General features: G+C 35.2%; 1 protein-coding gene across 1 annotated transcript; it reads left to right on the forward strand.

The window, feature by feature from the left end:
* Positions 1-1453: 1453 nt before the first annotated feature.
* DPY19L1 (dpy-19-like 1 (C. elegans)) lies at positions 1454-26479 on the forward strand. Its single transcript, XM_010077918.1, has 17 exons — positions 1454-1535; positions 3175-3284; positions 6004-6095; positions 8075-8174; positions 9405-9482; positions 11507-11593; positions 12689-12748; positions 14224-14304; positions 15050-15151; positions 15909-15980; positions 16619-16668; positions 17729-17753; positions 18823-18942; positions 22776-22950; positions 23779-23878; positions 24528-24653; positions 25623-26479. The coding sequence occupies exons 1-17, from the start codon at positions 1454-1456 to the stop codon at positions 25777-25779; spliced, it is 1617 nt and encodes a 538-aa protein (XP_010076220.1). The 3' UTR covers positions 25780-26479.

Genomic DNA, 26479 nt, shown 5'->3' on the forward strand with positions numbered 1-26479 from the left:
GCACTGTTCTGCACCCATGCCCTTAAGGAAAGTTTTCCAGGGGATCCCACTCAGCAGCTCCTTGAGCAGCCGGCAGTTTGCTCTCCTGAAGCACAGGGTCCTAGCTCTGCTTTTAGCCAGGCCCGCATTCCACCAGATCACAAACTCCACCAAGGCATGGTCACTACAGTCCAGGCTGCCTCCAATCTTGACCTCTCTAATGCTCTCCTCCACATATTTGAGGACCAGGTCCAGTAGGGCCTCTCCTCGGGTGGGGCCATCTATTACCTGGAGACTCCAGGAATCTCCTGGATTGTCTGCCACCTGCTGTGCCACTATGCCAGCAGATATCTGGGTGGTTGAAATCCCCCATCAGGACAAGATCCCGCACACAGGACACCTCCTGCAGCTGGAGCAAAAAGGCCTCATCAACAGGCTCCCTCTGATCAGGTGGCCTGTAGCAGGCCCCGACCACTAGATGCCCTGTACTGGATCGATCCTTGATTTTTACCCATAAGCTCTCAACCTGATCGTGGCTGTTCCTCAGACACAGCTCTTCACAATCTATCCACTCTTTGACATAGAGGGCAACTCCCCCACCCCTCTTACCTTGCCTATCCCTTCTGAAGAACCGATACCCCTCAATGGTGGTATTCCAGTTATGGGAGTCATCCCACGATGTTTCTGTGATAGCAACAAGGTCATAACTTTCCAAGTGCAACATGGTTTCCAGCTCTTCCTGCTTATTTCCCAGGCTGTGTGCGTTAGTATAAAGGCACTTCAGCTGGGTTTTCTGTCTCACCGTTTCTTTTTATTTCAGTCTTTATTTGCTTTTAGTCCCTTTGCAACTTTGGCTAGTGATGGAAGATGATAGGATAGTGGAAGACCACTTTTCATACCATAATTTCCCAAGCTAGCATGTGTTCTCACATCTGTGCTCACTATACTCTCTGATGAGCTTGTTTAAAGAACTAAGCTAGCAGAAAGCTAGTTGCTTTTGTAGGACTAGGGGTTTTTTTGTTGTAGGACTAGTTTTTGCTGTTTAGATCCCTTAACCAATTTCCCCATAAGGTTAGAAGATTGCCAGACATAGTATGTCCCTGCCCTAGCACTCTCTGCATCGTGTCTGGTTATGCAAATGTACTCGTGAGTCTTATATGATGCAAGTTAGTTTCAAGCTCTGAAGTGTTTTCTGTTAAGATAACTGAAACAATATGGTGAGAACTCATGCCATTTTTTAGGGTTTGTTTAATGGACAAACGAGCGGCATTTGGTTGATAAGCACTTCGTGCAATTGTAAGATTCTGCCTCCCCCCAACCTTCCCCGCCTCTCTATTCTTGTAGTCAAGGGACAGAATACTTAAGCTGATTGTCAAGTATTGCATTTTGAGAACTACCAATAGGTTTCCCGTATCTCCTTCTGACAGTACTTTTTCAGTATTTTGTTCAACAACAAATTACAGCATTTCCCCAGATGGCTTTAAGCTTCAGTTTATTGTACCCACGGAGTCAAAAGACTAGTTCTTCGATTATTCCAGAGCTAACTCTACCAAAGTGTAACTGTTCAGGTCATCTGCAGTTCTTTAAAAATGACTAATTAATTAGTAATTTTAGATTATTCTGTATTAAACATGGGGGAAGTAGGTTCCAACTGGATAGTTTGTACTTCGCCAATTGTAGTATGTTATGGGAGTTACAACGGAAAGAGTTATCCTTTGTCTTTTGTATTGGCACAGAAAGGTTTAACTACTGTATCTCCTACAGGACAGCGTTGCATTGCTAGAAGCTAACTAGTTTAACTCAACACTACACATAACCTTCTGTGAAACAGGCTCTTTTCACTTCCTTGTCTGGAAGAGATAGTGACAAGGTGCATTTCCCTATTCTGTGTGACAGATTTACCCATCTTTCATCATGGGTTAAAATAGTGATCTCTTATAGAGGCTGATAGCTCTAAAGCATTCATAATACAATTAAGACCTTTGTATTCTAGACTTTAATATTTTACAACAATGTTAGCCTTTAGCATAGATGGAATTATGTTTCCAGTTTTGGGTGGTTTTTGCAAATTTTTAATTTGCTTTGTTTCTCTAAGATTAACATTTTTTAATATTAAGCACATTCTTGTAGTTATTTTGGGTTTCCATGTTGATGCTTTTAGAATTTGTGGAACGAAAGGTTGAGTTTTATGTGCAAGAATGCACAATTCCTGGAGATTGTTTTAGCACTCAGCTGGTATCTTTAATCCTCAGATTTTGTACCCACAACTCACTGATTCTGTTTGACTTGTATATTAGTGATGGGTGAAGGATCTGAGAGCATCTGAGGTTTGAGGGTTTTTTTTAAAGAATCTTAACAGCTGGCTGATACTTTTGTTTAGTAGCAAAAATTATATATTCTGTCATTCATAGTAGTAGTGCACTTGTGTGGACAAAAATATTCTTTGCTCTATTTCAGAGGACATGAGCGGTTACAAATCTAGTCAAACAAATAGGAATCTTATCTATTGCTGTTTCGAGATGGGATAAATCTAAGTAGTATCTTTGATTCTAGTGTTGACTCCATGGTGCTAATTATTCAACAGGTGAATTTGATTGGTTTAGAACCATATAAATATCCTTAAGTCAAGGGCTTAAAAAACTTTCTCATGTTAACCTCATGATATTTCACATAAGAATTAAATTGTATCTTGCTTTGACCATGTCATGAATTTATTTCTAAATACATTTTTTTGAATGTGCTTGATTTGATTATCCTAACATGTACTTAGATTCAGACCAAGATTCCCTGTTGGGTGACTGAGCATGCAAATTCTAAAGTTTTCTGCTCAACATCTTAGGCAAGACATACTCTATTTATATTGCTTGGTGTTTAAAAACAAACAAAAAAAAACCAGTTTGGCACTTTCAAGACCAAGCTCTGGGTACAGCAGATGAAGTACCACGTGTAATGATCTAAACTAAAGTTTGTGAGGAGTGGAATAACGGTTTTCCAAGTTATGTAGGTTAAAATTGGTGTTCTGCAGAAAAGAACTGATATGTAAAGAGTGGTCTGGTCTGAAATAAACATTAGCTGACTAACTTGTATTTTAATATTGTATGTACACTGTAGATTGCTTTCTGTTGATGCTTGAAAGCATTCCCTCCCTCAATAACCTTAGCTGTACATAAGTGCTGTTTCACGTTTTTTAAGCAGCATTGGCCGTTACGAGATTCTGTTGTACATATTTTTCCTGTTCTTTCCACAGTGGGAGCCGTCTAGGAGGTCTTGTTACCGTGATGTGTTTCTTTTTCAACCATGGAGAGGTAGGTCTCCCTCCCCAACCACCCCTTTCACCCTCCACCCCCCCCTTTTTTTTTGTTTAATTTAAGATAATTCTCCTTTCATTAAAGATAGTGGTGTTGCTTATCTATTAGGAGATTAATTTAAAGGGATAAGACATTATTGAAAGCAAAATAGGCTATGACTCAAAATATGTCACCAATGTCCAATGTGTCACCTTGGATGTTAAAAAATAATTCAGAAAGTGGTCCTGAGATTGAAAACCTAGTAGCACAATGACTTTAAGTTTGAAAACATCAAAATATTCAATTTTTGTACCTGTTCCAGACATAATTAGGCTAGATGTACCATACTGTGAAGGTGATAAAGTATAACTTCAGAAAGGAACAAGTTGAAAACTTCAAAGGTAGTGGTAGCAATAATTTCACTGTGGCACAGGCAGTTCTTCTGTCCGTAGAAGGTTCTGTAGGAGAGCTCATCTTTCTCTGTGGATGACTTGACTCAGGGGAAAAAACACAGATAACTTATGTATTTTGGAGTATGGAGTGCAATCAGGTCTGCATAACTCTACATAGATGTAGTCTGGGTTTAGGTAGAGCTTAAGTAGGGTGACCCTGATTCAGGCTCAGCTGTATGGATTTCTGGAGAGCAATAGGACTTGCAGAGGTGCATTGTTAGATTCCCAGCTGTCTCTTTGCATTTGTACTCTACCTAATGAAGTAACTCTGAGTTGTTTGATATTGTTGTATATATAGAGTATGGTAACATATACAGTTACATGTGTGTAGGTGCTCTAGGTTCACTCTACGTGCTGTTGAATCATCTGCAAGGGGTGTGCATATGTGTGTGTGTATGAAAAACTATTTAACTCTTTGATAACTCTTTGATATACCTTTCCTCCTTTGATTCTGTGGAAATCATCTTGCATGTGGTTCCACAGGACATACACTGGATCTAGACCAGTTGATAAAAATTTACTTTCCTTTTATGGAAGGATGGGACTGAACTAAATGAGTAAGCCTGTTCCTGGTGTCTCTTAGATCTAATGCTGTGTAAAAGTGGTTAGCCTTCTGGCACTGAGCTGATGGCCCTTAGGCAGTATGTTTTTATTTGTGCTGTGCTTGTGCTACTCTGTTTTAATGCTTTCAAGCTTAGATCTGATGTGTTTATACCTGCAGCAATGTTAGTTTACAGCCTTGATAAATCATCCACAGATGATTTGGTTTAGTTATTACATTCCAAAAATACATTATTGGGGTTAGTTATTACATTCCAAATATAGCATGGGCTACGTTAGTCAATCCACTTTTAAGGTAATGCTTCCTTTTTATAATTGTATATGCTCATAATTTCTTTCCTATCTATCTCCTCCATTATCAAAAGATTTGATAAATCAAATGTTGCTGTAGTCTTGAAAAATAATCAAAAAGACTACACTGCTTTAGAGTAATCGTGATTATATTTATTGCTAATAAAAATAATTTTAACTAATAATTTCTGTGCAGTCAGCTGAAGACAACACATTAGTGTATATATATATTTATGAAAGGTTTATTTTAATGGTAGAGTTCAGCTTTTACAGAGAGTGCTTTTAGACAGCAAGGACCGTGATTAATGTGATGGACTTCTATACTTTGCATTTATTTTACACTACTTCTGCACATGTATTTTACACTGCTAATTTAACATATTTGTGAAATAGCATGACAATAAGCAAAGAATTGTATAATGTTGATTCCAGTGACTAATTTGGTAAAACAGTATTTTAAAAAATGGTTTTAAGATTATAGGAAGTGAAGGAGAGGGAACATCCTGGCATCAACATGCTATAAGCTTTCATAGGTTCATTATGGCCCACGTTAAGATGAGCTGTTTTTGTCCTGTAGTTGTAAAGAGCCTACTTCTAATTTTTAGTGCATATCTGTTGATAGTCGTTTTGAACCCATTTGTTTGCATGTCAACGTTGTCCTGTAAAGTTGTAATTATTTCTTTGATGATCAGTGCCATCTGCAAGCACTTTATAAAGAGCTGAATATAAACATTGGAGATGACAGTTATAGCTGAGCCATTTGCCATGAACCCCAAGCAATTAATGAAAAAGCTATTCAGTTGACTTCATTGTAGTATACGTTGCTTTATTAGGGTTAAAGAGCAAAGTATGTAAGTTAGTAGAAGCTCTGTAAGAGCTTAATTTCATGTGTTCAATTTTGCTGCCCTGTTTTTGAGTGCAGCTTCAGATTTTATGCTTTCTGTGCTGTTGCTAGTAGAAATATGAAATATTTATAACCTAGAGAACTCTAGCATAATGAAGAGTATGTTGGTTTATCCTTCAGATCATCTCCCCACACACTTTCTCCTTCTTAAGTGTGGCAAGTCACTGCCTGAATTTGAGACTGATTTTAGTTTCCTGAATGAGTTGTTAATTTCAGCAGAAGCAGGGACAAGCAGCTGCTGTCCTGGGTTTTTTTCTTGGATGTTCCCTAGCTGCCACATTTAATTTTGGAAAAGCAGCAATCTATTTTAATTAAACAGAGTATTGTAGACCTCAAGTCTGGAAGCCACTTCCTTTTTCTTCCTCTTTTCTGGTTTCTGGCTTGTTTTTTTAAGTTGTGAGTAAATTTTAATGTAGCTTGGTTTTTGCTTTATTGAAGTATCTGTCATCATTAATTTTGAAATACAAATGCATTGTTTTATGGAAATGTAGCAGCAAATGTTATCATCTAATCCAGTTCTTATTTTTAGTGCACTCGTGTCATGTGGACTCCACCTCTTCGTGAAAGTTTCTCATACCCATTCCTTGTGCTTCAGATGTTGCTTTTGACCTATATTCTCAGGTACCTCTCTATTTATACTTAAGTCTTTAGAGTGATTTTAAAAATTAAATGTCACAGGATGTTTTATTTACCTGCATTTATTAAAATATTTATATAAGTGCCTCTGTGTGCTATAGCAATGATATCATTTAACATAGAAACTTTCCTGTGGCTGTTACATTGCAGACGCTGCACCAGTAGAACTGCACTCATATTACTTATTAAAAGGAAAAACTTTACAACTTGAAGACATGATTAAGATAAAAATCAGAATTACTGTGTTGGCAAATACGTATCTAAACTAAAAAATCAGAATTTTTGGTTGATGTCTCTTCCTTCCCATGAGAAACAAGCTGGTACTCCCATCAATTGGTTTTGTCCCTCTTGGAGAGTGGTATGTTGGTTGCACTTAGACTAAGCCTGTGCTATGCAACAGAGAATGCTATAGGCACCCATAAGCTACTATGTTCTTGCAGTTTTCTGTGACTAATTACTAGTCTAATTAACTAGTTCAATGATTTAGAGCAAGCTAATTATATTAATGCAGGGGTGCTCTTGAGTTCATTAGCCTTGCTTTTCAGCGGTGGTTTCTGGCTTGCAACATAGTTGTGTTACTGTCTTGCCTCTACTTTGAAAAATAAGCATGGTCCTTAATACTTGGGAGCTTTTCCATCAACTCCACTGTATCAGATTTGCAGTGTGTTTGATGATTTAGCTGAACTTTGTACTTGTAATGCCAGATTTTCCTTTATTAGGTCATACTGATTTGTAGTTGTTGATGATTAAACCAAAAATATTTTGTGCTTGTTGCTAACTTGTGGTTTTTAGGTGACAAAAAGATACATGCTGTCTAGAAAATTTTGAGGAATAGTTTGTAGAGTCATTACTGGATTTCATATTAGGAAGACACCTGTTCATTTAATGCTAAATTGTGAGGTCAAACAAAAAATGAGGAAATTAAACTTTAAGTTAGGATGATCAGAGTGCATATATTCTGTACCTATTATTATGGCACTTCTTGATTAAATAGATTCACTCCTGTTCTTCAAATCTCAGTACTTGGGCTTGCTTACCGATGAGAAGTAAGTATTTAATCTGAGCATTTCAGAGTGAGGTTCCAAAAAGGGGATAAAACATTTTAACTTTGTTTCTCAGCTGTAATTCCTGCTTCAAGAGCAGCTCTGTTTTATGTATAGCAGTATTCCAATGAAATCTAGGAACTATCTTTGAAACAGAGACTGGAACTTCAATTCTCTATTACTTGTATCACTTGTGTCACATTTGTATAATGTATTAATACATTAGACTCATGCTCAGCATGACTTCCAATAGAAGTTAATCTTGAGGCCTTGTAAAAGAAGCTGTTGGGCTTGGGGTTTACAGCAAAATATTTATGGTGTCTTCAACTGTTGGAGGCCTCATAGTGAAATTGGAAACACGACATGTTTCTGAAGCGAAGTCAAAGAGAACATAGGATTAAATAAATAACACAGCAGAACATAGAGAGTGGGCTGGTTTCAGTTAAAGATGAGTTTTGTGTATTTGCTTTGTCTCCTGCCCTGAAACCTCACTCAGGATTGCTATCAGAAAGTAAATATGGAGGAAATGTGAGAGAGAGGAGTGAAATCGCTTTCAAATGCAGCCTGTTCTGAGAATAGTGATCTCAGCTGAAATGGAAATGGTTGTGACCTGACTGTACAGTTGTTACAAGACAACTGGAAGTGACATAGGTTGGCCTGCTACCAGGAGAAGACTTATTTGGTAAAGAGTGACTTGTCAAATTGATAAGAAACATTAAGCATCAGAACTATTGTTTTTGGAAACTGATTGAAAATGGATATGAAGTTTACCTGAGCAGTGTTATTTGTAGTTGATCAATATTGCTAGCTAACTTCCAAGGTAACTTTGTTTTTATTGCATTCTTTATTGTACTTTTCAATAATATGCAGACACCTGTGTAATTTTACTTACTGATCCATATTCTGTCTCTTTTTCCCAAGGATTCCGAATATTAATACAGGAAGCTTGATTGCACTGTGTGTTTCTAATATCTTTTTCATGCTTCCCTGGCAGTTTGCTCAGTTTGTTCTTCTAACACAGGTAAGACCATATTCACCTCTGAAGAGCCTCTTTGTCTTATGTATGCAAATCTACTGCTTTGTGTAGACAGCTGTTGAATTCACAACTATTGGACTTTTCATTCTTGCTCTCAGGAAAGATTTACAGTGTTTATCACATCAGATTTTTTTCCAGCCTTAAATTTAAAAGTTGACCATTTACACCACTTAGTATTCTGTTTCCAGGACTAAAAAAAAAAATCTACTTTTCCCTTAAAAGCAGTTTCCAGACTAAGATCAGTACATTAGAACAAGTGCAGAATAAGAAAAAACTGTGTATATTGAAGTAAAGAAATAAAAAAGACATAGATCCTCCATCTCTTTAGGCTATTCCAGTCTTTAAATGGAGCTATGTTTGCATGGCATGTAATATCTGGCATGATTTTGGATGATGATTTAATTTTGATGAGCCTTTGAGTAGTGGCGTAATCTTACTCTCAGAGTTCGGACAGTTGAGGTACTCTAGCTAGTATTGAAAAATAGTAAATGCTAATGTGAGCAGTAGGATACTGCCACACAGCACACTTTCTCAGCGTTTAAATTGTTTGAAATGTAGCCTGTTGATTGAAATCCATCTATGTTTCCATACCTTTTCACCTGTCTGTCTTACTTGAAGCAGATGTTGCTTGGTTAGAGTTGATAGTTTTGAGCAATGGATATATGCTGTGATATGCAAGTTTTCTAACTGCAGAAGAGGAAGCCATTAAATTCTGTAAAATATTGTGAGAAACTCATCAGTATAATCTTTAAGATGCTGGGCCTGAATTTGAAATTATAGGTTCCATTCATAATTTCATTAATTTCCTATGTGACTTTTAGCAAGATGCCTAATCAATGAATCTCATTTTCCTCAGCAGCAAATTGTAGGTGCTCCCATACTTTGCTGAAAAGTTCAGGTTAAATAATGTTAATGAATTATTTGTCTTCTTTTAAGTCTAAGGGTGTCGGATCATATGTTAGTGCTGTGTTTTGGTGACTTGCATTTTTATAAAACTGAATACTTGTTTCTTAGATATTTGGTAATTGTTATTCAGAGCACCACAGTAGGCTTTTTGAGAGAAACAATTATGAAATGCCCAAATACTTAGTTATCAAAAAAGTAGTGATAAAAGTTATTGATTGTTTGAATAATCTTTTTGTATGAATGCATATTCTGCTAGAAAGAGTACGCCACTGCAAATTGTTTTAACTTATCTTTCACTTCTGATTCTAGATAGCTTCATTATTTGCTGTGTGTATTATGGGTTATATTGACTCCTGCAAATTACAGAAGATACTCTCTGCTCATATGGTAATACTTTTTTTTAAAAAAACCTTAAATCCTCTCAAACAGGTCAGAGCATCAAAGGAGGCCATTTGTCTAGTGTTTTCCTTTTTTGCAAGAGAGTTGAAAAGATGCAATAATAAGGGATGGAGCGACCTGGATTTGAATATTGATCTTATGTATATTTATATCATGGTGTCAGAAACTAGGATCCCTGTGGCATTCAGGAATTTTTGAACTGTATGAAATGAGAAGTTTTCAACCTAAAAGATTTGTAGAAGTATCTGTCCCTCCTTTCTGTCTCTATTCATTCCATGGACTTGAAAGGTCTCTCTTAAACAACAAACTAGAAAACATACCAAGTAACAGAGCATGAGCAATAAAAAGTTGAAAAGGCAGCATCCATCTCATGCCGTAGGTTATCAGAAGCATAAAAATGAGATGTAAGTCAAAATTAGAGAATGGACTCTTTGTCATTCAAGAAGAACCCCACCTAAAACTGGGTTTTGAAGACGACTGTAGTCTTCACCATGCATGTTGTGGTTGAAGCATTTGGGGAGATATTTAGAAGGGAGGACAAAGCAAATGAACTGTTAGTTTGAGGAAAAGCTATTTTTTTCCAAAATGAGCAAGAAAGTCAACAAAGGAACGAGATGATAAGTAAAAGGCATGTAAGTTTCTGCATAATAGATCTAATTTTCATTTTTAAAGTTAGTTACTAAGTTTTGCTACCATGAGTTTTTGAAGCAAGACTACAGTTTTAAATATACAGGAAGATGTAAACAATGTTTTGAAGAAATATGGTTTTCTTTGAAAATATTTCTTTGCTAAAATTGTGCTATGCAAAGTCAGTAGACAAAGAGAGAATGTTTATCACAGGAAAGAAGCTTTGAGATAAATTGTATTTCATGTGTTTTCAAACGTATTTTGAAATACTGTAAATGATAAATGAAAGGCAGTAGTTAGTTCTAAGCAACTCATATCTGATATAAACTAGGGATGCCAAATGCTTGTTCCCAGTTAGATTTACCAGGAAAAATTTCAAATAAGCATCTTGATTTAGTAATTTTTCGACAGAAGCAGGGTGAAATACTTAAGCCTTTTGACTTATGTCAGTGGCCATATAGTTTTGGTGCGAAAGTGTCATAAAAAGCATATTTTCAGATAGATAAATAATCATGTTATATTACAGGGAAAGGTTAATGAGGCTGGGTAAACTGCCAGTCTTTGTTTTGCGCTGTTTTCAATTTTTGTTCCCCCCCCCTCCGCCCCCGCTGCAGCAATTTTCTGTGGAAAATGAAGGGCTAACTATGTGAGGAGGGGAGTACAAAAGTCTAAATATTTTACACATAACTGCATTGTTGTTCCTTATTCCTGTATACAGGAGAAGGTGGAGATTGATCATTGATTTTGCTCACCAAGTTAGATCATGTAATTCAGCTTGCTTTCTGTTAAAAAGAAAGCACAGCAGGAGATTAGGATGGCAGATAAAAGTTGTATTTCAATACAAAGTCAAAGCCTTGACTTTCAATTTCATGTAGTTAAGTGTATATGATCAAACAGTCAGAGTTCTGCTTCCTTGACTTTGGTAGTGATTATATTTTGAATATATGCTTCTCAGTGTGGAAGAAGACAGCAGACATTTTATTGAACATTTTTATGTTTATCCAGGATTCTTTTCAGACTCTTTCGATAACCAACAGGATGGAGAAATAATACAATAATTTGAAAAAAATGAGTGTGTTAGGAATAACTTTAAAAATGTAGCTGTTCTGACGTGTAAGATGAGTTAGTCCTCTGATCAAATCTTTTTGTCTAGAAGTACTTTTAAAATACAGATTAACATAATAAGCTACACTTGGCTACCTGTTGCTACTAGGACCTTATAATCAATGTTTTCCAAACAATTCTGTAAGCTTGAGTATCAAGCTTGCACTTGCTCTGGAGTAGGTGTCTTTAAATTTAAAGCTGTTGACACAGGGTAATTTCTATACTTGGGCAATTCTTACCTTTGGTATGTTAAATTTAATTTTTTTTTTTTCTTCTTTCAGGTATCTCTTATAGTGTGTTTTGTTCTGATGTTTGGTAATTCAATGTTATTGACATCATATTATGCTGCATCTTTAGTAGTTATCTGGGTAAGTTCTTTAATAAAAAAATCATATGACATGCTAAGGCTGTAATGCTGTACTGTTATATATGTATTGATGTAAAATGTGAAATTGCTGCATTGCAAGATAGCTGAGAAATCTTTCACATGACAAACAGACCTTAAAGATAGTCGGAGAATAGGTAAATACTAATTTAAAATATCATGTTATTACACGAAGGCCTCTTCATAAGAGAAATTCAGTTAAGGCTCAGTTTTCTTGTTTTTATAGCTCTCTTTTTGGAAAAATATAAAATTCACCACATATGTATTTTTCACCAGTGTAATTGTAAAACAAGAACATGAGCAAGAAGGAGTTTGTTTTAAGTGCTTCTTTATTGATTGTGAAACTGCAAATGTAGAAGGAATGACTGAAACTGCATAACAATGGTTTAAAACTATTTGAAACTGCTGAGTCATACTGCCATGGTAGTGAAATTATTCGCTGAAGGCTCATCATCTCATCATTCACTATCTTAATTTTTTCTTAAATAGGAAAAACAACCCCCAACCTCTTCCGGTTTCATGTAGTTGCTCTTAAGGGATTTATTTACATAAAAAATAGGAGATAAATTTGTGTGAACAGATCTAGTTTAGCATACCACAAATCATCTCCATTTCTGATTCTTTTTGTCTCAACTAGAAGCTTGGGCTGAGGTCCAGTAGTTTTTTTCTTTTGTTTATGTTTTGTCCATCAGCAAAAGAATGGTAATTTTTCACTTATGCTGACAATAGGCTGCTTTGGCTACTGGTATTTACTGTAGTATAGTTTGCTTGTTATAAACTCACTCTAGTTTCTTGTAGCAGCTTTTGTAATTATGTAGTAAGTACAGGTACATTGAGTTTCTCATCTATTTTCTGCTTTGGAAGAGTTTTTATGTTGGCATGTTTTGCCAGTGCAGGGTGAAATCACAGTATTGTATATTCATTCATATTTCAGGTTGTATTAGTTGTGGACGGTTTTTAATAAATGGCTGTGTTGTACAATAGGCACTTCACAAACAACAAAAAAACCCTTGTCCAGGGTACTGGAATATCTTGTTACTATATGTTACCTGAAAATGCATGTTCATTTTATTATCAGGGAATTCTTGAATTGAGTCCAAAAGTCTTGAAAAGCAGCAGAAGAGAAGTCTACGTATGGGTAAGGAATTTAATATATTTTGAATTTCAGAAAAGAAGTAGGACTTTTTTTTTTTTTTTTAGTGAAATACAGAAATAACTTCTGGTTTAGTTTCTAATAGTTGAAATCAAGAAATACAGATGAATTACTCTCTTTAATAAATTGTCCACATTCTGAGAAGTTAAATTACTGAAGCAAGAAAAAGGGCATAAACATACATTTGTATCAGAAAATTTAAATAGCCTTAAAATGGCAACATGTTTAATTTTGAATTAGCAACTTAAACAAGTTTACAAAACCCAAGATCTTTATGCAAATCCCTTTAAAATAAAGGACAATTTAGAAAAGGCAAATAAAAAGGTAACAGTGCTTGCAGAAATGGAGATTAAGATACTGCATTAGATATTCATTAAAGTGTCCTATATAATTACTATTGCATGCAGTCAATGTGTCCTACTTAAAAAAAAAAAAGGAATGCTTTCCCCCAAAATGTAGTACCATCAAATTTAAGTAGAGAGAGTAAGAATTATTAATGCAAAATAACTAAATAGCTGAGATTTAAAAATAGGTTAGAATTCTACATGTTGTAAAATAAAAGTAAATATGACAAAGCCAGTGAATAGAAGCAGAATATAATTATAGTTTATTTAGCGCCTGTTATGATACCAGCAATAAGCTTGGAAGAGAGAAGAAAGATACTGTGGAAGCAAAAAAAAAAAACATTCAGAAGAGGATTAGGTACCTCCTAGGTATCTAGGTGCATTTGTAGCCATTAAATGGGATGATTGAATGCACATAAAAACCCTAGTTACATCAGGGTGAAGATCAGTTTGTATCTTGTTGTTATATTCTCCCTGAAAGCATCTGCAGCTGGTCCCAGATACAAGATACTGAGACAGGTTGTCCTATTCAGTTGATCCAGTTTTGTAAAGAATTATATAGATTGACAATAATTTAATCTTTCTGGTACAGGATTAAACAAGATATGTAACTAAAATTAGTAGTTGTATGTACTTTCTTTATATTTCACTCAAGTTCTAACTTGAGATTATCTTGAGAAGGAACTATAAATCAGCAAATTCCTCCAAAGATCTGAATTACCAGAGTAGTACAAGCTGATAATATGGAGAGGCTATTGGTAGGAAGTAATCACTACACACTGGTGTATACAAGATGGATAGAATTGAGTTAGGCTGCCCTTGTTTAAGTTAACTTTTGTACCTCCTCTACTACAATGTCATGTGCAGGGGTATAATCATAATATAAATCTGGTGCACAAAATTATTTCAGCTGTAATAGAAAATACAAAAAAAACTTAAAACACCCTAGTGTACTGAAATTTGGGAAATGTAATTGGTTAGAAATTGCTGTACTTATTGGTGATAACATAGAGTTTGTAACTAGTAGCTAAATTTAGTAAGCCTTTTAAAAAAGAAAAGGTTTCTTTAAAAGTTTGTTGAGACATGTTTATTTCATTCTGAATATATTTTTTTAAGGTCATTGAAGGATGTGCCTGTTTATTTGGGACAGTCACATTGAAATACCTGACTTCTTTAGCGTTTGGAATAGCTGATGATGTAAGTTCGCTTATATGAGTATCTGGTTGGTGTCTTTCAAAAATTTTGTGGTTCTTAATATTTTGATTTTGGCTCTTACTGGTGTACTTTATTGAAATTCCAAGATTTGTATTTGCTTTATCATTCATTATGTGGTACCACTTTGAGGTGTTATTTACCAGTGTTCGTGAAACGACAAATGTTTTTACTATTGAGTTAGTAAATGCTCTGTGTGTTTGTGTTTAAATGTGGTTTTATAGATCTTTGTTTATTATTGATATCTTCTACCTACAAAATTATTTACTCAATTTCTTCATTCACTTTCCTCAGAAGGTAATTTTTAAGACAGTTTTGAAATGCATGTTGTAACTAGGACTCCTGACTTCACTTCAGCTCCTTTATGGTCAGTTTCTACTGTTAAAAATCTACCTGCAGATGTGCATCAAGGGGCAAAAGATGGGAAACATATTGTAAAATATGAGTATGCAAAAATATACTCTTGTTAAACCCAGTTGCAACGGTACCAACCTTTTTCTGCTGCTTTCTGCTTTTTATTTAACACCGTCCAATCTGTGTTACACTCAAGGATGACATTTAATATACCAGAAATAGATTTTTGGTGCTGTTATAACAATACTGTAAATGGTATAAACTTCTGTTCTAAATAAAAATATTTCTCATATATATTTAAACTACTTTGTTGTGGAAAACAGGACACTTTTTGCATACTACAGCTTTTTTTTTTTTTTCCTGCATATCCTACCAGACTCATATAGGAAATATATTAAAGTCTAAATTTATTGGCTACAAGGATTTTGATACATTAATGTATACCTGTGCTGCAGAGTTTGACTTCATGGAAAAAGAGGTAATTTGATTATATAGATCTTTATGGAAGAGGGGGACTTACTGTTTTATCTTAATTTATAACCTAAAACATCTGACAACCAGAACCTCCTACTGCCATCATAAGTTCAAGTGCTTACTCATGAAGTTAAGAGACGTTAACAAGCTTAAGCTCAATTTAATTGGTTTTATTGCTTTTAAATGAACTAAAAAAAACACAGTATTTTGATTTTGGATCTAAGAAATGTGCTTGCTTGAATGAAAGAAGTGCTTGCTCAGGGATAAATGAAAGATTACGGTTTTGCAAATTTAAGATTTTATATGGGTGTCAGTAACCGGTTTTGAGTATATGGAAAATGTACTGAGATCTGTGAAGGTCTGGTGTGGTAGATGTAGTCTACAGAAGAGCATCAAAGCTTCTTAATGTGGCATTAGACTTTTTTTTTAGTTCATCAGTATCTAGATGCGGATTTAGGACATTTACAGGTTACTCAACCCATAGTACTCAAATTCATATGAGATACAATCTGCTTTTACTCTTGGGGTGGCTTTTCAAAGAATTGGGAATAATTTACTAATGACCCTAGTATTATGGCCTCTAGTGTGATTGCTTGGGTGGAGTTTAAATTTGAGTTTCTTTAAGCTTGCTTTGTTCTTTTTGCATGTTTAAAATTACATTTTACTTGAGCAAGAACTCTTTATGTTGTTTTCTTTAAAATGACCATTGAAGTAATTATAGGTGAACGGAAAGCAACGAATGCAATTTATTTCCATTGCAGACTCCAGTAAGATATACAAAGACTCTGCTATTACCAGTTGTTCTGGTGGTTTTTGGGGTGATTGTCAAAAGGGTAAGTGATTGATTTAGTGAATCACCTTTACCTTGAATTTACTTTTTAGGTTTTTTGAATGGATCACTATTCTGGGATGGGTAGAAGTTAGTTAAGGGCCCCCAGCCCTCAACCTTGGCTGACATGGGGACAGCCCCTGCTCTGTTTTCATAGAAGCCACCCTTGCAACCCACCTGCTACCAAAACCTTGCCACATAAACCCAAAATAGTTTAGATAAAATTACAGGTTTTCAAAAATATTTGCTTAAAATTCTGTATTCTCTCTACATAGATTTTTGCGAAGGTCCAGTCCTGAGTCAGTGGTAAAACTTGCTCTGATGTTAAGCGCCAAAAAAATTTGTCACTTAGCTGATGAGTACTATAACTGAAGTTTAAAACTGTTTTTGTAGATTTGATTATGTGTAATTTGTGTAAAAATGACTTACAGTTTACACAGGAACAGATGGGATGACTGCTAACTGCCTGGCTAATTAAGCATCCTCAAAAAGAATTTTTAGCTAAAACATTGCATGTCTTTATTTTAGCATAATCTCAAAATTAGATTACCCAGGTGTAATTTAATTTAGCAAATGTTGAAAATGCTCTAGTATGCTTTAGAAAGTTTATTCATACTTTTTGTTCTCTCTTGTTTTCTTTAGGCAATTAAATATGTTATGTGGGTCTTATCTCAGGCAGGCCAATATGAAAGGTAAATATTATCTTCTTTTTTAATGTAAAACTGAATTTTCTGCTGGAAGTTTTATTTGATTAGCTATATGCTAAATAATTCAGAATTCTACATTATGTTGATCCTTTTTGAAGGGTAAGTTATATGTAGTTCGGTAACTGAATGGCCTGGATGTACTATATGTGGTATTTTTATAGGAAGTCTAAAGCAAAGTTTAGCTGCTGAATTTTCTATTTAATAATTTATTTTTCTGCTCTGTTCCTAAGCCAATATTTATTTATGGGCCTAATTGCTTTTCTCCTATAAATAGTGAATGCAAATTCTTTCCTCCCCATGATTTTCTAACAGGTTGTAAAGATACCTGAGTTTCATCTTTAAGAAGGGATCCCAACTATATTAATTTTATTTTCTAAGTAGCTGTCATACGTGTTCTACTTGTCACAGCCATTTGGCATTGCATGTTGATGCTGTGCTCAAGAGCAGTCAACTTGTCCAATTGAATGTTGTCATTTCCCTGACATATCTTTTTGCTTCCTTTTTTTTTTTAATTTATCACTAATCATTTCAGCGATGTCTGCTTTCTGTAGTCTAATGGTCATTAGCAAAATTTCAACAGATACGAGCAGGACTCAGCATCCTGTCTTCACAGATGTTTTTGGAGAGCAACAAGTATACATGACTTTTCACATTCAAATTTCCTTCTGAGAATCCAAAACCAATTTACATAGTACCTGAGTAAATTACTGACTCTTTTTTTGGTACCAGTCCCCTACTTCTTTTATGATACTGAAGTTTCATTCTCTAAATAAACTGTTCTATATATGATATAGTTAATGGAAGTAATTAAAAAACTGCTAAAATTGATTTTCGGATTTCAAAATCGATGTAGAGGTAGAGGAGGATAGTTACTGATTTGCAGTATATTTCAAAGTTTGTTATAGAGGGGAAAAAAATCTCTGCAGGTGCTGACTCATGCTTTCTGGATTAGTTCAGTGGTCTAGAGCCACTGTAGAGGACTTCAAAGTAAAAACAGTGCTTCTGTAGTACATGAATAATGTGATTTTTCTGTTTTTTTACTCAGAGAGGAACGTTTTAACCATGGTGAGGTAAGATTCTTTTTCTTCACAATTTTGTTTGTATGTTAATGTGAATACTCATTATTGAAATACAGGTTGCAATGGTCTGATCCTGATGGATGGTTTATTTGGAGGTAAATATTTGCATCTTTTATTCCCTTGTCTTAAATTGAGTCCATGACTCTGGAATGTTGAACAAAAAAAATATGCTAACTAATGGCAGGGTGGCGGTGCAAGAGAGGAGTCTGGGCTGTTGCTGTAGCAGTACAGAAAGACACTGAAATTTTGCTGGACCTTCCATTTTCCCCATACAGACTGAGAAGGAGATTGGTTCCTTTACTGGGGCTTCACATGATAGATAATGTTAAAATTCTGATTTGAAATATGGCATAATAAAAATAATTATAGACATGGTTCTTCAGATAACATTATGCAAAAAATACAATTGAATGGCAGCTTTCTTATGTAGTTTCTTTATTTGCAGTTAAGTTAGCAAGGACAGTGCAAAATTTTAACAGCAGTTTATTTGTGGTTTTTGCAACGAGAGAAATCTCATGCCATTCAAAAGATGATAATCAATCAGTTAGATAAAAGCACTGATTGCAAAAATGCCTCTGTGATTTACCACAGCACTTCCACAAGTAACATAGATTCAGTGTTGGGAGCGATGAGTGACATCTCTGCTTTTTAACGTTTTTTGAGAATACTACAGTGAGCTACCTGTGGCTGTGTGAATACCAAAGATGATTTTATTGGCTGCTTTAATTTTATACTTAGGTATTTTAGTTATTAAATAGCAAGGTCTCCTCACTTCTATAACGAGATTATACAAGGAATTCTACATATGTTGTTGCCTCTTTATGTTTCAGGATCTTTTATTGTTAATGTTTATCCTTCCTGTTGTTCCATACCTTAGCATACTACACACACTTTAGTAAAAAGATAGCAGGAAGTCCCTGTCACTATCCAAAATGTGAAGGTCTTTACTTTGACTTGGACTCTTTCAGACAAGCTCGTCATTTACGCTATATTGAGAATGAAGTTGTATGTTTAAGACACAAATGCAAATACTGTGCTTATTTTTTTTTTTTTTTTGCAGCTGGTATACCATGCATTGCAGCTGTTGGCATACAGTGTCCTAGCGATTTTAATTATGAGACTGAAACTGTTTTTGACACCACACCTATGCGTTATGGCTTCCTTGGTGTGTTCAAAACAGGTAAGGTCCTTTTTTAATCCTGTGTCTGTCTCAGTACTTACAGTATTACGCAGATGTTTGTCCTAAAGCAGATTTCTCTGTGTAATTGCTAAATTTGAGTGTACCAGTTAAAAATAAAACAGATTATATTGCCTGTCAAGAAATATGATTACACATATTCCATTTTCCCCTCTCCCCAAATAAAGCAAATATCTTGTTTTATGCAACTTGTCCAATTGCGTTATTATACGAGTTAATATGCTGTGTGTTGAGCTTGAGCATAGGGAGACATCCACTGGATTTTACTGTATTAACACACTTCTATGCCATTGCAAGTTTTTTATTGACTATTAGTTTTGTCTGAACAGTGTTTGACTTTGTTTACACTGTTTATCACAGCTCTTTAGAGCCTATTGCCTTGCATATTTCTTGAGTATTAGTTCTTTCCAGAAGTATAGTTTTGAAGTCTTGTGTGTTGAAAGCATTTCATCTTTAAAAATCAAAAGTCATATGCCTAACTCAGATTTCATTTTTGTAGCTTGAAATCATCCATAACATAAAATGTTCCTAGATTTTCTCCGGATATAATAGATCCTAGAATTGGCTTTCCATGTTTCAGTATCTGTGTTTGTGAGAAGTGAATTCCATTGAATCTGTATCTAAACAGCTGTTTCAGAAGCTTTGCAGTTGCAGCAAAAGTAGGGTAAGCAGTCCTTCGGGAAGCAGACAGGAAGGTAGACTGAAAACCGGCCGAAGCGCTGGGACCGGAGAGGGGTGATCAGTGGTATCCCAGGGGTCCATACTGGGTCCGGTCCTGTTTGACATCTTTGTTAATGGTCTGGATGATGGGTCAGAATGTACCCTCAGCGATTTTGCTGATGCTACAAAACTGGAAGGAGTGGCTGGTGCACCAGATGGGTGTGCTGCCATCCAGAGGGACCTCAGCAGCCTGGAGAAATGGACTGCCAGGAACTTCATGCAGTTCAACAAAGGGAAGTGCCAAAGCCTTAAGAAAAAATTAATTTCCTTTTCCACTTTTCCTATTCCGTAAGGTTCACAGGTGTTCTTACGATATTTCCCAGCCTTTTAGTTAGCTGTTGTTCAAGTATTGGTGTCCTCTTAGGTGGTCTGGTTGTTCAAGTAATAGCAGTTACACTGTGGTTAAATTTTTCTTAAAGAACTTTCACGAGGTGTTTCTGAGGAGTTTGAAAGGAAATTGCTTTTCACAAGACAGAAAAGCAAAAAGGGAAAAAAAAATTTCTTCTAACATACGATTTCTAGAGAACAAACACAATATAAATTAATTCTGTCCAAAGTTAATTTGTTCTTAATCCTTCTTCCTTTAACTGTGTGTTCCTAGAATAAAATTGATGGGCTTTTCTGCCCTGTTATTATTGAAAAAATTTAGTAGAATTTTCCAGTGTGTGAAGTTGAGAACTAAAAATATTTCTGTGTTTTTGCCACAGGAAAAGTTCTTTCAGCCTTCTGAGAACTGAAAAACAAAAAAATCTGAGCTGCTGCTTTTTGCTGTAAGGAGAGAAATAGTCTCTGAAAGATGGGAAAAAGTACCTTGCAAGCGTTAGTGACTGAAAGATGAGCTGCTAGGAATGGTTTCTATTAATATGTAGCTTCATTTGTTTTTCTCCCTATAGTAAGTTAGCCACTACAGGGCAAATTAGTAAAAGATTTCAGCTGGTCTTCTTTGTTTTGTTTTGTTTTGTTTTTTTTAAAGCACCTGAGTAATGGCACTACAGTAATTCATCCTGGATCGTTGTGTTTTTTGTTTTAATACTTCAACTAAGGTCATCAGGCCAATTAATGAAAACTGGTGCTTTTGGTAGTCATTGGATTTTGGCTCGTAGAGCATGCCACACATTACTGCTGTGTAAATACTGGAAGAGGGACAGGTTCAGAGTATTTTATCAATATTTTATTTTCTCTGCTTCCAACTGCATTTTGGCCCCTTGGTTTTTCAGCTGTTTCCTGTTGTTGTAGAGTGAGAGTACCTGTGTTCAAGAGTACCCAACTTCAGGTGAACAATGGAAATAAAAAAAATTTTAATTCCTTTTTCTTGTTATCAGTGAGGGTTCTTTTGCCTGTTCGGCGTGTTCCCGACATTGGTGCTGATTGATGCCTGTAACAGACAAGCTGGATTTTTTCTGGCCTGATGTACACTTTCTTTAGTAGGGAGGAGCTGGTAATAATCTCCCAGGTAATACATGACTGGCTTCAGCATGAGAGAGAAACACTGGTCCATAAGGCTGTGAAGCCAGTATCAGTCACACCTCTTCTAGGATGGCTCTGACATAAGCAAGCATAGGGATAAGAAAACTTGTTATGTTTTTAATAGGGTCAGGAAAACATCAAGTGGGTTTTAGTGAGCTTTTTCTGTCTTAGTGGCTGCTGAGCAGGAGTATTTTGAGATTGAAAAATGTGACCTTGTGTGCAGTATTGATTCAGAAGAATTGCTGCGATGGAGGGAGATGAGAAGGGGAAGATGGGATTTGTGACCAAACAATTGATTAACACTCAGTGCAATTATCATTATGTAACGTTTTAGATGATTGCATAAAGGATAAGTTAATAAGCAACAATTTGCTTTTACAGATGCAAGAAAAATTTAAGCAAATTTGACATATGTAATTGTCTCATTATAATTGAGGTTGACATTACCCTTTCCTCTAGCAGACCGTGAAAGTTCACCTGCAGGTGTATGTTAGTGTAACTAATTTATTTTGAGGCTGTAGATAGATAACATGTTAATCAGCTGCCTTTCAAAATATGTCCTTTTGTTAGTGACCAGTCAGCCTGAGAGGGACATTTTTAACACAAACAAGAAATGAACAAACAGGCAGAAGACATACTACAGTTCTTCTGCACATGGAAAAAGAATTTTATGTGTTGTGTTCTTTCAGCCTGTTGCATTAATCTGTGTACTTTCTGTTACCTCAGTGTTGCAGCCTGTGGCACCTCATGGACAATAAAAATAACTGTTTACATCCACACGTTTCCTCTTTCTGTTAGGAGGAATTGTACTATCCTGAGTAGAAATTTTGAAAGGAAAGAAAAATACCTGGAGAAAGACTTAACGTATTCGTTTGAGAACAACTAAAAAGCATTGAATAAATATAAAAAACCACATGAGGAACAACATCCTGTAAAATAAATGCTTCTTTTGCATTGCGTATATGTTTGACCATTAATAAGGTTTTATAAAAGCATTATGGAATGCATGATAGGAATGTGATTTTTTTTGACTTGAAAAGCTGTGGAACTCAGTATAGAATTCCAAAGTTTTGGCGTGTTCTTGAAGTGAGATTTTTGTGACTGTTGGTAAAAAGGAGTTTTGCTCATGTAGAGCAGCATACAAGTGAATTAATTTCCCTTCATCCTTCCAGGCCTATGGGGGTCAGGCATATTCAGTATATTAAGTTTCCCTGGACAGTATTGCTGGTTTTCCTAGAGTGTTTAGCAAGTCTTTGAGGATGAGAGTAGAGTACACTCTACTACTAATCCATATGCTACAGCTAGAAACTCTTGATTTAAATAGGAGATAAAATACTGTAAAAGTGCAGTTGGCATTTGAATCATCTTTACTTGGAGAATTTGACATTTGAACTACAACTTTAAAAGCTGCATTAGTGTCAATTTTCTTTTTATTGTAGAACGACAAATATAATGCCCTACATTCGGTAAACATGAATACTTACAATGTCTCACTAAGGTTTAGTGGAGAAGCAATAGCAGAGATAATTCATATGTGTTAGGTTCCTTACAGAGAAATAAAAATGAATTATGCTGTATATAAAATTAGGGAATTGTTGTCTAGAAATTAACTGCTTCTTGCATTTCAGTTGTTTGGATGGCTCTTCTGTAAAATCCAGCCCAAAACCTTGGTCTTTGCTATTTTAGCATTGATGGCAATAGAGGGATCAGCAAACCTTCAAACCCAGTGGAACATCATGGGAGAGTTTAGCAATTTGCCACAGGAGGAACTTTTAGAGTGGATAAAAGTCAACACCAGACAAGGTAAACTATTTAATAATGTATGGTGTTCCCCATTTACTGTGAGCTGTAACTACAGAACTTTGTATGAATGATTGCAGAGGTATTGCTGCTATCTGTGTCTTTGCCTTGGGACTATCCTAAAACCATGGCTTAGTGACATATACTGGTCTATATAGAAACTATTTCACTTGAAAAAAACACCAAAAGCTTGCTTTGTTAGACTCCAGGCTACGAGTCTGGAGGTTCCAGCCACTGGTGTAGTATTTCTACAACAAAAGTGTTTTTGCAAAGTCCAATGACAATAGGTTTTTACTGAAATGACACTGATCCTGTATGTGTGTCCATGATCATAATTTTGCTAGAAGAGAATTCAAATTGTGTCTGTTGTGGCTGCACCCCCAACTATCCACAACCCATCCTATTACTAAAATGAGTAAAAGTGTCAGAAGACTGCCTGGAAACAAAGTAGTTCCCTTTTTAACTGGAAAATACCTTCAAGCTGAAGTGGACTGAGGTTTTATTGCTCATTTAACAATGATGTAAGAAGTAACAAATAAAAACTTGTTGTCATAATGAATGTGTTACTCTATCCATTCAAGAAAAAATAAGATGTATTAAATCTCTGTTCTTGGATGTTTGGTTATCTAATGACTTAGATTAAGGTTTAGAAAAAAAAAAACACAACTGATTTTGTGCATCTCCTATTGTTGCCGTGTAAGGCCTTTTCAAAAAAAGTACCCTACTCTTTATGCTTTTCTCCAGGATTACTGTTTAGATGTGTGAAGATCGATTCTCTGCTTTTGTTGATCAATTCTTCATTTCAAATATGCCTTTCATTCTGTATTTCAGATGCAGTTTTTGCAGGAGCAATGCCTACAATGGCAAGTGTTAAATTGTCTACACTGCGTCCTATTGTAAATCATCCCCACTACGAAGATGCAGGATTAAGGTAAATGTTGAAGTTGAGGATTTATTTTGATTTGCTGCTAGTTCTCTTAGTGTTGATAATATACAGGAGGAATGGCATCTCATTATATTGTAAAATTTATTAAAAGCCCATAGAACTTGGTTTGTTATTTTATTCTGGTTGACACAATCAGGGAAGGATATTACTGGTAATATAAACAGGATCATGGTTTACAAGTGAAGATTTTCCTTGATTCAGCATAGGCGGACATCAGGTCTTACACTCTGGATTTAAAAAAGTCTAAACAAGGGCAATGAGTGTAACATTCTACAGAGAAACCAGGCAAATGGTTTCTTCTGATCACCTCCAGTCCAAGCAAGGTCATTTCTAGCCTTGAATTGTATGGTGAATGCATTGTTTTGACATCTTTTACGTTTTCTGTTCACAGTAACAATGGATCTTGTTACAAAGTTGTCTCCTGCTACAGAAAAATGAAAGGGCTGTATACATTGTTGTTGGAATCATTATACTTGTGAAGAAATAATTCCATTAAAGCAAATGCCACTATTAATTTAAACTTTGTTTTAGCCTAGTTGTCTGGTGAAATAAAAAAAACCTTCATGTCCAGTCTAAAGTTAAGCATACATTTTCATGCTATGTTTCTAGCTAACCTATATTTCTCTTTTTGAAGGGCCAGAACTAAAGTAGTGTATTCCATGTACAGTCGAAAACCTGCGAAAGAAGTAAAAAGAGAATTGATAAAACTAGGAGTGAATTACTACATTATGGAAGAGACATTATGTGTAAGCAGAAAAAAGTGAGTAATCTGTTTATCACAAGAATTATATGCTGCTAAAATATGTAGTCTAAGATTCATATTAAGTAGTTTTGAAATATTCATCTGTACTTTATTAAAAAGTGTCCAAAGTATATTTTTTCTCCAGATATTAATAAGTATAATAACCTTTACCCATATTAGCATCCTTGTAGTCTTTGTGTGCGCCTGAAAAGCTGTGTTATGTGTGTTTTTAAACTTCACTGTGAAATACAGAAGATGTTCACACAGGAAACAAGTCATTATGCTGTGATGGCAAGGACAGACGTGTGTGTATAATGATAGCCTAATATGAATAAAAGGTGCAGAGTAAAATACAGTTTAAGGACCAAAATATTATTCTATGTTTTTTTCTTTCTTTCTTTTTTCTCGTATAGAACATGATTAGTTTTGGGTTTTGATTTTATTTTCTTTTCATTTAGAATAAAATGAAATGAAACTGATCTATGCTATTTGTCAAAATTGGGAAATTCTTAGTAATTCTAACTTTGAAAGATAACTGTACAGGGAATTGATGTTGGCTATGTGCCTTAATAAAAAAGCAACGAGTTATTACTTTGTATTTTAAAAGGTGTTTTATTTCCTGAGTTTTCTTTAAAAATGTTAGGAGTGTGGATATTACCTTCCATTTTATAGGAGGTTTTAAGGGTCCTTAGTAATGTGTATTGCCTAAGTTGTTTATATGCTACCTACTCCAAATTAATTCTTATTAATTATGTAACCACAAAAGCAGACAAATTGTACACATTCTCAATATTATTTTTAAATTACTACTACTATATTTATTGATTTTTGTAATCCTATAAGAATTCCTAGTGTAAAGGCAAACTTGAAAAAAATATTGATGGCCCAGTCAGGTATTCACAGGGGAGGTTATAAAACTTTGTTCAATAAGCTGTATGGTTTTTGGTGGCATTTCTTCATTTCTCTTTTTGTATTCATGTTTTCTAGGCCTGGTTGCAGTATGCCTGAAATTTGGGATGTTGAAGATCCTGCTAATAGCGGCAAAATTCCTTTATGTACCCTTATGAGCAAGGATTCCAGCCCATATTTCATCACAGTATTTGAAAACAGCAATTACAGAGTCTTAAAGATTCCAAAGGAATAGCATTTCAATGCCAAGAATCATCAGTCTTTCAACTTTTTAAACCAGTAACAGAAGAATTCTAAATCAGAAATTCCTTTTCTACTAGACTTAAAATGGAAAAATGTGTATTTTATTTTTTACCATTTTAAGTGAATTCTGATTGTAGAAAAATCTTAAACCTAACAGTTCGGATTTCTATTTCAGGGTCAGTCCCTTGAGATTTGCTATGCAAATGATTATATGTTTGCACATTTTACTTAACACTGATCCAAAAAGAATCTAAAAGTAGCTATGGAAAGTAACTCCATTCTCAAAACCAATGATATTGTGAAATGGGACTGTCAGAATGTCTTAGCAAAGCAAGTTTGTTTAAAGCTTTGCTGCTAGCAGCCAGGAACAAAGGAATGGTGCTATAGCATCTGGCATCACATTTCTCATGCCACTTTCATTACCCGTCTCCCTTTTGGACAAGGTGATATCAGAAACTATCTTAAAAGTCACATAGTTTCACTAGTCAGGTCTGAGAGAAATATATTTTTTTCTTCTAGAGGATTAAGAAGATTTGTCATTTTGGATCACTTAACACATGCTTTTAAGCTTGCTTTTGAAATGGAAAAGTTTGTAGGCAGACTTGAAACTTCATTATTTAGGTGCATGTTCTTCGAATCTTGTTGATAATAAAAAAGAAGACTAATAAGGGTAATATTTGCAGTGAGCAATA

The sequence above is a fragment of the Pterocles gutturalis genome, unplaced genomic scaffold, assembly GCF_000699245.1.
Source record: "Pterocles gutturalis isolate BGI_N339 unplaced genomic scaffold, ASM69924v1 scaffold18668, whole genome shotgun sequence".
NCBI lineage: Eukaryota > Metazoa > Chordata > Aves > Pterocliformes > Pteroclidae > Pterocles > Pterocles gutturalis.

Coding starts and splice junctions, on each gene's coding strand:
- DPY19L1 (XM_010077918.1), top strand. CDS start 1,454: ATGGCTTTAAGCTTCAGTTTATTGTACCCACGGAGTCAAAAGACTAGT. Junction 15,152..15,908: donor TTGACTTCATGGAAAAAGAG/GTAATTTGATTA, acceptor TTTCCATTGCAG/ACTCCAGTAAGATATACAAA. Junction 22,951..23,778: donor AAAAGTCAACACCAGACAAG/GTAAACTATTTA, acceptor TCTGTATTTCAG/ATGCAGTTTTTGCAGGAGCA.